The sequence below is a fragment of the Diceros bicornis genome, chromosome 27 (genome assembly GCF_020826845.1).
Source record: "Diceros bicornis minor isolate mBicDic1 chromosome 27, mDicBic1.mat.cur, whole genome shotgun sequence".
NCBI classification, from domain to species: Eukaryota; Metazoa; Chordata; class Mammalia; order Perissodactyla; family Rhinocerotidae; genus Diceros; species Diceros bicornis.
In genome coordinates, this window is record NC_080766.1 from 44805503 (window position 1) to 44818433 (window position 12931).

At 60.7% G+C, this 12931-nt stretch overlaps 1 protein-coding gene across 3 annotated transcripts in view; it reads left to right on the forward strand.

The window, feature by feature from the left end:
- Positions 1-1009: 1009 nt before the first annotated feature.
- Positions 1010-12931, forward strand: part of COL18A1 (collagen type XVIII alpha 1 chain) — a 108831-nt gene continuing 96909 nt past the window's right edge. For 2 of the 3 annotated variants that reach the window (XM_058523283.1, XM_058523284.1), the window contains exons 1-2: positions 1010-1113; positions 1212-1306. In XM_058523283.1, coding sequence (XP_058379266.1) covers positions 1103-1113; positions 1212-1306 — 106 coding nt within the window. In that variant the 5' untranslated portion in view covers positions 1010-1102. Of the gene's footprint in view, positions 1114-1211; positions 1307-12931 lie in introns of those variants that run through there. The other variant, XM_058523285.1, reaches the window with a different exon arrangement.

Consider the following 12931-nt stretch of genomic DNA (forward strand, 5'->3'; position numbering starts at 1 on the left):
CTGTTGGGTGGGTCTGAGGACAGGACCCCTTGCACAGCTCCCTGGAAGAAGGACCCCGAGGCTTGTGGTCAGGCAGAGGTTCAGGAACCCCGGCCTGAGGAAATGGACACTGAGTGGATGTAACTCTGGGAGCCGCGGGGGATGGGGAGACTCGGGGGAGGAGCAGCTGGGCCCCCAGCAGGGAGAGAGGACTCCCGGGCCGGGTCCTGGGGGCAGGGGCACGCCAGGGCCTTCTCACCCCCCTCGCGTCCCTCCGCAAAGTGGAGGCAGGACCCCGCAGGAGGCAGCGTTTGGCGCTCCTGGGAAGCCCGGGGGAGCGCTACGGTCCTGGGCCCCAAGCCCGTGTGGGCGGCGAGGTGGACGGGCCGTCAGGGCGCGGCCACTGCGCCCACGAGGCTGGACAGGAGGAGCCCGGCTTCCTCCTCCTCCATCCGCGGTCCCCTGGCAATAAACGTCTTTGTCCAAATCGCCCGCCTTCCCGCTGCCCCCACCGGACTCGGGGCCTGAGGACGAATCCTCTGGGGGGCCGCGGGGGACACTTTCCCTAATAAACGCCAGGCTAACACGTTGCGTCTCCTTGGACCTTGCCTGGGATTTGGAGCCCGGACCCCACGTGCGGCCTCGGGCAGCGGCAGGAGGCAGCTCCCTCCAGGGGCTCGGGCGGGGTGTGGGCGGCCACGCGCTTGGGCCGGGGACCGAGGGGAGAAGCACCCCTGGCTACTGGGACCTGCCGACCAGCGGCAGGTCACCGGGAGCCGGTCCGCACCCCCTCTGCGCGGGGCTTGTCCCAGGGTCCCGCCCTGCCCCGCCCACCGCCCGGTCCCCGCCCCGCGGCTGTCGGTGCCCGAGCCCCCCGGCGTGCGCCCCGCCCCCTGCCGGTCTCTGGCGGCCAGTTTCCTCCCCTCGCCCTCTGCGCCCCGCCCCCTGCCCTTCCCGGGCGGTCCTTCCCCGCGCCCCCGCTCCCTGCCGGCCCCCGCCCCATCGCCCCGCCCCCTGCCCGCCCCCTCCCTGTCCCCGGCGGCGGCCGGAACGCGGCGGGCCGAGCGGGCGCACCGCTGCTGAGGGCGCAGCATCCGCGGCGCAGACGGTCCGGCCGGCCGAGATGGCGCCGAGGTGCGAGCCGAGGGGCGGGCGGCCGGGGGCGCGGGGTTGCAGGGACGGGCGGGCGGGGGACGCGCGCGGCGCCCTAACCGGTGGCCTGTCGCCCGCAGGTGGCTCTGGCTGCGGCCGCGGTGGCGGCGCCTCCTGGACGTGCTCGCCCCCCTGGTCCTGCTGCTCGGGATCCGCGCGGCCTCCGCGGAGCCAGGTAAGACCCGCGGGGGACGCGTAAGTTGGCGCGCCAGGCCCGCCCGCCTTCGGCCGCACCTCGTGCGGGTGTCGGGCCGGCCCCAGCGGGGCGGCGGCCTCATCACCCCTAGCCCATCTCGGTTTCGGTCCCAGGAGGCGGCCCCGGCTCGGCCCACGCGCGCAGGTGGCCGGCGGGCGGTGGGGGGACGGGGTCGGGCGGGGGCCGTTCGTCCCGAGGGTCCCGCTCCGGCCGTTCATTTTCCGGCTACGGGGGTTCCCGCCATCTCGGCCGCCGCGGGACCCGGGAGCGGGCTGGGCTGGGGGTAGTGCGGGGCGTCCGCGCCCCAAGTCCCTCGCGTCGTGAGCAAACTTCGGCGACTCCGCGGGGAAGTTGGTGCGCTCGGCAGACTGAGCTGCCGGCCGAGGACCAGCGAGGGGCCGGGGCTGCGGTCGTGGTGGCGGCTGCTCCACGCACGGTGGTTCCGGAGACGCTGGACCACTCGCCGCCTTCCCACCGGGCCTGTGTCGCCGTCACTGGCCTCGTCTCTCCCAGCGCCTGAGCGGCCGCAGTAGGTCGTGCCTCCCGGCCCCGGAGTGACCGCGCGCGGGTTCCGGCAGGTCTCCGGAGTAGACGCTGCAGTGCGGAGCGTCGTCGTTGAGTTTCCAACCTGTTGAGGCAGAACTGCCCGGTTCCCCCAGGGCCAGTCTTTGTGCGCTGCCCCGGCCGCCAGGCCTCCGTCCCCGCGCCCGCCGCGGTGTCAGGTTGCGCGCGGTCCCCTTTGATGCGGCCGAGCGCAGAGCGCAGCCGCCCGAGAACAATGCGGAGAAGTCGGTTGTTGGGCCGGCACCGCCGGTTTCCCGCGTGGACCGCAGACTGTGCCGCAGGAACGCGCTCCAGCCGCGCTGAAACGTCCTTTGCCACCAGCTTCTGGGACCCTGTGCCTAACCACGCGGCCGGCCAACGCCTCTTCCCAACAGGCCCAACAAAGGCCCGGGAGGAGGTGGCGCGGGGGACGCCAGACCCCAGGGGAGCCCGTGCCCCGTGTCCGGGGTTTTATCGCAGGTAGAAATGGAAGGCTGTGCTGGGACGGGGACGCTCTTCCCAGGCAGCCCTCTCCTCAGAATGAGAGCAGGAGAATGTTGACCGTGGTCATCACGGAGCAACACACCTGCTGCCCAGCTGGCAGGAAGGAGGGACCTGACTGGAGGGAACTCATTCTGGGGAGAGAAATAGTAATTTGTTTCATTGTTTCCAATCGGCTTAGTCACCGGGTTAAATAGCAGCATAGACTTTTTAAGAAGTAACTACCTTATAAGTAGATCTGCTGAGAAGCACCTGTTTGCTGGATAGCAGATAATTCCACATTTATTGGTGTCAACTCCAGGGCGTATTGGGAGAGCTGTTTGTCCTTACACAGGTCTGTGGTCCCGTGGGTTCTTGCTGACCGCCCAGGGCCACTTTGGGCCGTAATTGTGGCTTCAGGGGCTGGCCCCTCAGACAGCTGCACTGGGGACAGCGATGCCAACAGGGCCCAGACCCAGATGGGGCTGCATGTGCAGGAATGGGGAAGCCTGGAGCCCCTCTGATAGTTGTGTAACCAAGACACAGGTAGACACTGGAGTGCCCGGCTCTGGAAACTTTGTCTTCAGGGAGTTAGGGGTAATAATGTCCATCAGCCTCAGAGGGGAGAATATGAAATGTGGTGTCAGAGAGCTTCTGTGAGAAGCAATTTCGAGATCTGAGAGGAGGTGTTCAAGTTAACGCAGACTTCCAGTTCGCAAAATGGTGTGTGTTTTATCTTCCCTCCCACCAAGTGGCCACAGTGGGGGCTAGCCACAGCGTCAGGTCCTGTGGGAAGGAGGGCCCCTTCCGAGGTGCCTGATGGAATGCGGCTCTCTGTACCCTGGAGGCTAAAGCAGGAAGCGGGCTCAGCGGGGCTGTGTGCTGCCCACCCGCCCCTCCCTCTGCACAGGGAGAAGTTGGATTCTGTTCCTGGCCGGGACCAAGTCCCCTTGAAAAGGGATAAAAGTTGCTCTCTCTAGGTGTTATTGGAGAAGAGGTAATGTGTGTGAAATCCTGACTTAGCAGGTACTCAATTTGTTCTAGAAACCCTTAAAAATCACCCTTGGGAATCAAAGGCTTGAGGCTCAGCTTGCTGATTTGCACATTTTTTGTGACCAAAAATGATGTATCTTTCCGTATCTCTGTGTTGCACCTGACCAAAAAAAAACAAACCTCAGAAAAAAGTCCGTTGCTGTTTTGTTTAAGGATTGGTTGCTGTGATTCTGATGCTTGTCAATGGCATTCTGTGCATTTCTCTGCTACCCAGACATGTGGTGGTGCCGTGGGCTGAGCGGTCTTTACAACCCAGGGGGCTCAGTGCTGCTGGGGGTCTGTGGATGCACATGTGCTGAAGGGCCTTGGCCCGGTAGGAAGTGTTTGTGAGTCAGGGCTTCAGAGTCAAGGCTGAGAAAGGACTGTGTCAGGTGGACAGCCACGCCAGGAGCCTGGTCTCCGCGTCATCTTGTCTCTGGCCTCTCCCACATGTGACCTCGGTGTCCGGCTCTGTCAGCTCCCGCATCATCCCCCCCCCCCCCCCCGCCCTGAGCATCCCGCCCCCTCTCTCACTAGGACTTCCCACTGTCCTTCAGTTGGCACAAAGCCCAAGTGGCTTCGGGTCGGGTCTCTCTGCCACCACGGCTGAGCACCGGGGTCCCTGCCCCTCAGCTTGCCTTCCCTCGGTGGGCCCCCAGGAGTGGGCTCGAACACGACACAGCCAGGACCCTGGGTTCCAGTGTGCGTGGGCATCTGCCATCCTGGGGTCATGCATGGGTGACACTGGACCTGAGCTGATGGGAACGCTCCTGTCCCGGGCAGGCCTGTTTCCGAATGAAGCTGTTGCCCAGGCTCACCCGCTGGGGAGTCTTCAGATGCAGGACCTGGGAAGATAGTTTTGAATTTCAGCAAAACTTGTTTTTCAGGGTACTCCTGTTTTCTCTTCAAGGAAGGAGAAGTGGGGGGATCCTGTGCAAGAAACCTAGAAGGAGCGAGCCTGACTCCATCCAGAGTGCACGGGGCAGGGAGCCCTGCTCACCACCCTGCTTGCTTCACCTGCAGATACACGTGCAGAGGTGTAAATGTGCACACACCCATGCACATGCATGCACACATGCACACTCACACACTCACTTTCTCTCCACCAAAAGTGCCTTGCTCTTTCTTCATCCGGATTATCGAGAAGGTCGGGTTCTCTGGGACCCTGGGAGTGCTGGAGGGGCCTGTGTGGCGTCCGGCCCCTGTCCTCTGCTGTGGGTAACTGCCCTGTCCCGAGGACAGCTCCAGGACCACAGAGGGCAGACCTTTGGGGCCGGGCTGGGAGGGGAAGCCACAGCCCAGGTGCAGCCCTGAGGGAGGCGTCCCCATGACGCCCCCACTGCTCAGCTGTCCGTCCAGGGTTAGGGGTGGCCTGGCTGCTTCTCAAGAAGGTGCTGTCCACCCACCCCCAGAAGGGGCTCCATCAGACTCTCCATGCTGCCGGGGTCAGGGCACTGACCCCCTCCAGGGCCCAGCGATGGAGCACATGTTGGAGACCCTGGTTCACCCTGGCACTTTCCGGGCAAGGCCTTGGGCTCCCCAGAACCTCACAGCTGGTGAGTGATGGGATGGGGCAAAACCCAGTCTCCAATTCCATGTCCAGAGAGCCTCCTCTCCCTCGTGGCCTGAGGGCTGCTGGGAAGGGCCAGTCAGCTGAGGGGGGCCTCCAGGACCGGGGGCTGGTTCCCCCTGCACTCAGGGATCAGGTGAGAGGTGGCATGGGGCAAGCTGGAGCTGTGGCTCACGAGCAGCCCACAGGCTGGGCTCTGTCCGCAGTGGGTTGGCCGTTGCCCCACAGCACAGGCCTGGCTGTAGCCCTTGTCAAGGTGCGGCTACCCAGGTGCCTGGGAGGGCTGATCACAGATGTCACACTCTCATCACGACCTTAGCCTCGGAGGCTCTGGGTTAATTGTTATCTGTGAGAGAACCAGACGAAGTGCCACGCAGCGGGGGCCCCTCTCCCAAGAGCACAGCTGGCTAAGCACCAACTGGCCGATGTCTTCAGGTGGACATCACAGGACCTGACTCGTAAAGCTCCCAGGAACTTGGTGCTGTTGGTGGTGGTGGTTGTTAGTCCTGTCAAGTCGATTCCAACTCCCAGCGACCCTGTGCACAGCAGAGCAGAGCCCTGCCTGGTCTTTGTGTGCCATTCTCTCACCTTCTGGCACAGTGCTCTGCTGCTGCTCATAGGGTTTTCATAGCCAATTTTTTTGGAAGTAGATGGCCAGGTTCTCCTTCCTACTCTGTCTAGTCTGGAAGCTCCGCTGAAACCTGTCCATCGTGGGTGACCCTGCTGGTATTTGAAATACTGGGGCCATAGTTTTCAGCATCACAGCAACATGTAGCCGTCACATTATGACAACCGACAGATGGGTGATGTGGTTCTCTGACTGGAAACGAACTTGGGCCGTGGTGGTGAGAGCGTGGATCTTAATTGCTAGACCACCAGGGCTGGCTGGTGAGAGGGGAAGGGTAAAATATTGGGAAAATTAATACAGATGTTTGGCACGCTTGTAAGGTAATTAGATTTGGTACATGTTGACAGCAATGGCCCAGAAAGACAATGAGAACTGTTGGGAGGGTGGGGGTGCCTACAATGTGCTCTGGGGCCTCCACAGCCCTGCCCGGAGCCAGTCCTGTGGCTTCTCTGGCCCCATGGCCTCCCAGCCTGATGGTTTAGGGTCTGGGACTAGCCCTCTGCCAGGCCTGGCCCCTTCCTAAGAATGACGGCCCCCGAGCCCTCTCCCCCTCCCCTGGGGTGGTCGGCGCAGGCCTGGGCCCCCCTGAGGCAGCAGAGGGCCCGCGGCAGCTGTGCCTGACCCCGCCGCCCCACCTCCCCTCGCTGCCTCATTTCCTTCCCCTAACCTGGGGCAGGAATAGCTCCTTTTTCCGGGGTGCTGTGAGCAGCAGGTGGTCGTTTTGTAAAGCCATTTAGACCACACACTGTACACGATGTACATTGTATGTTTATGCCATACATTGTATCCTCACGCCATACAAGCTGTCTCCGTACCACACATTGTATCTCTGCAGCGCACACTGTCTGCTCCCACCGTCCCCTGTATGGCTCAGGGAGACAGGAAGCTCCCAGCGGGCAGGGGCTGGAGGAGCCATGCCGGCTGGCCGACAGGGTAACGCCTTAGATAGGCGGCTCTAGGCCACTGCAGAACAGCTGTCAGCAGGAGCTTTTGATCAGGGATGCGCTGAGTCAGACGAAATTTGGAGGCTGCAGGGCAGTGTCTGTGCTCCGCCCGCCGCGCCTGCAGGATCGGGTCCTGACTCCCCACTTCCTCCAGCACAGGCAAGCCCCAGCATGGCCTTCCTGGCTGTCTCCAGCGAGAGCCCCAGAAAGGAGAACCTATTCACAGGCCCATACATCTTCCTGGAATTTCATGCTGGCGGATGGGGTCACTCCTGGGCTGATCCCCTGTGATGAGGCAGGACGGGGCAGGGACACCCAGCGCTGAGCAGGGGTGGCTGTTGGGGCTTTCAGCCACCTTTGGTTTCTGGAAGACCAGGAGGATCTGCAGTGGGCACCAGCCAGTGCCGGCTCCAGCTGGCCCAGACGCTGGCCGTGGGTCAGGTTCGATCTTTATAGGGTGTTTTCCTCCGAAAGGACACGAGACCAGAGCCAAAGGCTTGAGGACAGGGCTGGAAGGTGGTGGGCTGGGCCCTGAGAGGGCTTGGTGGTGGGTCATAGTGGCAGAGCCTGGATCTAAACTGCAGGGACCACGTGCTGTCGATTGATGGATTGGTTTTGGTGGAGCCGGGACTGAAAGTTGGCAGATATCATGTGCTATTTATTTATTTTTTCGTTCATTCAATCATTCATTAATTTTGGCTGGAAGTACTCCTTTTTACATTTTCTCACTGTTTTTTTGAGTCAATTCAGAATTAGCCATGGTTAGGCCTCCTCTGTTTTGAATTCAAGTTTAGAAATCTTCAGACGGTACCAGATTTGGCAGCTGGGTCTCCTCTGTCTGCAGAGAACCTGCCGGCACAGAGAGCTGAGAGACCCCCTTCTGTCCTGGGGTGGCTTGGCCTGACGTGGAAGCAGGCTGGGAGGCGTCTCAGCGGCCGGCTGGCTGCGTCTTGGCGCCTGCTGTGCACGGCGAGCTTCTCCCGTCCTGGGAACGGGAAAGGCTAAGAGCAGCCCATTCAGCTGCTCAGGAGCTGGGCTGGATGCACCTCTGTGGGACCTGGACCCAGATGCCCCCCGGCCTCCAAGATGAAGGAGGCCTTTCTTCTATGTTTCTGTTCAGACAACCAGGGACCTCATCTTGGGAGGAATCGTGCAATTTACGTGGCTGCTGCTGCTGCTGACAGTGCCAGGTGGAAAGTGTGGGGCCCTGCCCTGTGCCCTCAGAGAGGACAGGGGCATGCAGGGGGCAGGAGCGGGGGGCGTGATGTCCCAGGACCCTCAGGGAGCTGCCCGGCCAGCATAGACCCAGCCCACCCGGTGGACCTGATGCAGGGTGGGCCTGGGGGAGGAAGGAGACTGTCTCAGGTGGCCCTACCTTCCCCTGAGGCCCCCTGTCCTGGACCAGCCAGCTGACCCCATGGAGCCAGTGTCTGATGTCTTCCAAGCTAAGACTGAAGAGGCTGCTGGGGTCAGGGGCCAGGGGTTGGGGGCCGGCATTAGTGGAGAACCTTGGAAGGCCTTACTTTCACCCCTGGCTGGTCCAGGCTGGGAAGCGATGGGTAGTGAGACTGGTCGCCCTGCTGGGTCCCTCGGGTGAGCTCAGCCTCCTGCCCTCTTCATCCACTTCCTCTTTCCTAGGTGCGTTTTTGGGCACCTTCTGTGCAAGGCAGCCTGCGTGCCCTGAAAGACAGGAAGGTGGACAGCGGTGGGTCTCCGGGGAGGGGCCCAGGTGATGAGTGAGGGCGAGGAGGGCAATGCAGACTGTCATCTCCCAGGAGTTGAAGTGTGTCCACCATGGGGTCCAGGTCCATTTAGCCCTTCGTGTTCTCACGTTGCTTGTCTTGGGAGGCCCTTGGCCAGTGTTGGGGCTGAGTGTGGGGGGCTGTGTTTGGGGACCTTCGGGAGCGGGAGGGCATCCCTCCAGGTGGGCAACGTTAATTTACAAGCAGCTTTCCAGCCCAAACCGCCAGGGCTGGGCCCTGTCACTTCAAAAATCTTGCTAATTTGATGCAGTCACTTGCCGCTTAACGACGGGGACGCGTTCTGTGAGACACTTCATTAGGTGATGTCGTTGAAGTGGGAACATCACAGAGTGACTTACACAAACCTCGACGGCACAGCCTCCTACACACCTGGGCTCTATGGTACTGATCTCAGGGGGACCACCGTCACATACAGGGCCCATCATCAACCCACGCATCATGATGTGGCGCCTGACTGTGTGGAAAAGTACCACTTCAGTGTTCTGTTCTGTGAGTTTTCCGTGGCTAGTGAGCGTGAATGTTCTAAGGAGTTATTGGCCCTGGTGTTCCTCTTGGCCTCTGATGTCCATCTCTGTTTCCTCCTCACTTTTCTGTCTGTGGTGTCAGCTCTTGGGGGCATATTTAGCATATTTTTCTAGTTTGTGGTTGGTCTTTAATCGGGGATATGATATTTCTTAAAGCATGGAGTTGTTTCTTCTATCATTTTTATGGACTCTTCCTTCAGAGGCGGGGCACTGGAGTGAGGAGCAGACTTGGGGAGCCTACCGCCTGGGGCTCATCGTGTCGCAGGGATGATCAGGGGTAGTGAGGGTTCCGTGAGCCGAGGTGTGCAACGCTGATAAGCACTGCACGTGCAGGGAGGGCCACGCACTACCTGTTAGCTGTTATCTTCTTTACTCTGCCCTTGTGGGTGTGGAATTGGGATGAGTCCTTGCAGAAAATAATGATGGAGTTGTTTAATGGTGGAATTTTACAGCTGGCAGGCAGCCCTGCCAACATGTAGCCGTCCCTTTTGTGTTCATGGGTGGGACACTGTCTGCTCTGATGGTTGAGAGCCCAGGCTCCAGATTTTAATTCTAGCTTTGCCCCTGAGCACTGTGTGACAATGGGCGGGTTACTCACCCTCTCTGTGCCTCGCTCTCTGATCCGAAATGAGGAGGACAGAGGCTACTCGTGGGCGTGATAGCACAGTGGGCGCTGTGGGGTAGAAGAGGAATTCCAGCAGAGAACACACAGTGCACAGCAGCTTCCTGGGGTGTGTCCCGAGAACCCCTCACTAGGCTCTGGGGACACCGTGATGGGGATGGCTCTGACCCAGCCGTCAGGGCCGGGCCTAGAAGGAGGGCTAGGTGTGCACCACGAGCAGGACGTGGGCCCATGTGACTGGAACGTGGTTGGTGTGTTTCTTGCTTGGCCACGGGCTGTGCCTACTGAAACAGTTATTTGTATCCAACAGAGCGGTCCACATCCCCCACTGCCCAGGTCCTCCAGTGCTCTCGGCCATGCTGCAGCATGGTCACGCCCACCACGTCCCGTTGGAGGGATCCAGGGAGCACTGACGGGCCTCTGCTTGTTGGATTTTGTTATGGGGCTGCTGTGATTTTGAAGAAATCTCCCGCTGACGGCCCGGGTTCGGATCCCGGGCGTGCACCGACGCACCGCTTCTCGGGCCTTGCTGAGGCCGCGTCCCACATATAGCAACTAGAAGGATGTGCAGCTATGACATACAACTATCTACTGGGGCTTTGGGCGGGGGGGGCGGGAAGGAGGAGGATTGGCAATAGATGTTAGCTCAGAGCCGGTCTTCCTCAGCAAAAAGAGGAGGATTAGCATGGATTTTAGTTCAGGGCTGATCTTCCTCACACACAAAAAATTAAAAATTAAAAAAAAAAAAAAGAAATCTCCTGCTGAGATTCTACGAGGCTGTCAGGAGACCCCCGAGAATGTCGGGCCTCGTGTTCTTTCTGGTAGACAGGCCAGTTCCTGGATCGAGGCCCCGTCCGCGTTGTGGTGCCATCTGGGGAGAGCTCAGAGGACAGCATTCACTTCCTCTCTGTCATCTGTCACCTCAGCCTTCCAACTGGAAAGCAGGGAAGCCGTTGATGCGCCCCCTGTGCCCCCCTGCAGGGTCCTCCCCACCCGTCCCTGGGTACCGAGGAGGGTGGAGGCCCCTCCCGCTTCCCAGCTGCAGCCTCCTCCCCAGGGAAGCCAGGCACCTCCCTTGAGGGGCCTCCGGCCCCAACACCTCCTCCCCTCATGTGTGGCCTGAGGGTGTTTAAAGGCAGGTGCCCTAGGAGATTCCCCCAGGATAGGACTGGAGGGGCTCTGGGTCCAGGCGGGCAGGTGCCCTGGGGAGCCAGCCTGACGATGGAACGAGGAGAGGCTTTCTCTAATGTAAATTATTATTTCAGGGGAATGGCTCCTCGCCTTCCAAACATGTCCACACCGGCGCTGAACTATCTCTGCTCCCCGAGCCTCTTGGCCCCTCTGAGGAGAGGAGGCCCTTACTGAGTCCAGATGCCCCTCCAGGGCTCCAGGCCCTCCTGCCCCCCCCCAAGGTTCCAGCTGTCACCTTGCTCACCTCTCCTGGCCCCAGGGCTGTGGGATCACAGTGCCCACTCCAGTGGGCAGTGTCAGCAGTGACCTCTGATGGCCTTGTGTCCTGGCGTCTTGTCCTTGTCTCCCCGTGGCATCAGGGGGGACCCATGCTGATCCAGGGTCACCAGTCCCCTTGGGGCAGCCACGACCTTCCTGTTTCCTGGCTAAAATGAGCCTCCACCCCCCGAGGACTCGGGCCCATCCAGAGCTGACCCAGAGCCTGTGGTGCTCCGCTTATCATTCATAGCTGTGTATTGTGAAAATGGTTCAGATTGCCACCGGAAGTTTGGAAACTAGAAAGAAGAAATCACCCATCCTAGGCGGAACCTATCCTAGCACAACCTTCCTCGTCACTGTGGGGAATCTTCGACATTTTAAACAGACCGGGGCCGCCCTCCCTGCTGACTCCGACCCTGGCCTGGCGCCACGTGGACGGCCCCTCTCTGCACGTGCAGAAGCCCGAGGGCCTCACGGAGAGCCGGCTGGCAGTGGCTCTGCTGCCCCAATGGGAAAACAGCTCCGCCTGCCAGCAAGAGGACCGACAGGGAGCTGGCACTGCGGACTCCCAACGCCCCCACATTTCAGGATCTGGACAAAAAATCCCTCATTTATACTCCTGATTCCCATGGTATATGTGGTCGGCTGAGTGACAGCACCCACAAATGTCCACGTCCGAATCCGCAGACCCTCTGGACGCTGCCTTACAGGGTAGAAAGCACTCCACAGATGCGATTAAGGCTCTCGGGCTAGAGAGGTGACCCTGGATTACCCAGGTGGGCCCCACGTGTAACCCTGGGGTCATGGTAAGGGATGGAGGAGGAAGGGGAGTCAGAGTCATAAAAAGGAGACGAGATGATGGAAGCAGAGGCCAGAGCGGGAGACTGGAAGATGCTGCGCTGCTGGCTTTGAAGATGCACGAAGGGCCAGGAGCCAAGGAATGCCGGCAGCTTCTAGCAGCTGGACCGTCAAGGAAATGGACTCTCCCGGGGCCTCCAAGAGGAACGCAGTCTTGCCGACACCTTGATTTTAGCCTTCTGATCTCCAGAGCTGAGAGAGAACCAATGCGTGCTGTTTTAAGCCACTAACTTTATGGAAATTTGTTACAGCACCTGCAGCGTGTCGTGAGGTCACTGGAAGGGTAGAATCGTGGGGCTGCGAGGAAGGAGGGCCTCTCACTTGTGAAGTACTGCTTCATGTCAGTGTGGACAACTCTGAAGTGTCTCTCCAGCTGTGCAGGACCCCTGCCTGGGCTGTCCGTCCTGATCCCTGGGGCCCCCGAGGTCAGCCCTTCTCTGTCCTGTGCCTCTAGCATCCCTAGGCCATGGGCTGTCCAGGGAGAAGTTAGAGACAGGCCCCGGCCTCGGGAACCTTCCAGAGCTCAGGGGGGCCTCTTGTTCTCCAGCCCCCAGCAGGACCTCCGGACATACGCAGGGCGGCAGCGAGGGGCTCACGCATGCCGGGCTGGACTCGGGAGCAGCTGACCGGGGGCCGTCTCGGCCACAGTGAGCGTGGAGCGGGGGGAAGCCTGAACGGAGAGGGAGGCGGTGGACTGAGAGCAGATGAGTGGGGGCTGGTCAATGACGGTGGGACATCTGAGGTGCCTGGGCAGGCCCTGCAGGTGAGGTGCAGCCTGCTCGCGTCAGACACCTGCTGTGTGGGGGGCTTTCCTGGGACCCCGGGCCTGCCGGGCCTCCGCAGGGCGGCGGGTGTGTGTTATCGTCCACGAGGTCACACAGAGACCAGCTCTGTTCTATATTTAGAGAATGAGGCACATGGTACAAAAGCAGGTTCCCAGAAAGTGCCCATTCGGCCAGTGCCACCGCGTGTGGTAGAAGGATGGTCACAAAGAAAGGCCGTGTGCCAGGCGGTGGTCAGCAGCTGGTGCTTGTTGGATGGACGAGGGCCTGAGAGCCTTCGGTTATCCAGAATGCTGCAGTGGGGCTTCAGGTATCCAGGATGCCGAGAGCCGTGCTGTCCCATGGACTTGGTGGCCGCACTTGGTTTACTGGTGAAAATGGCCAAACTGGCCACATCTGTGAGGCCAGG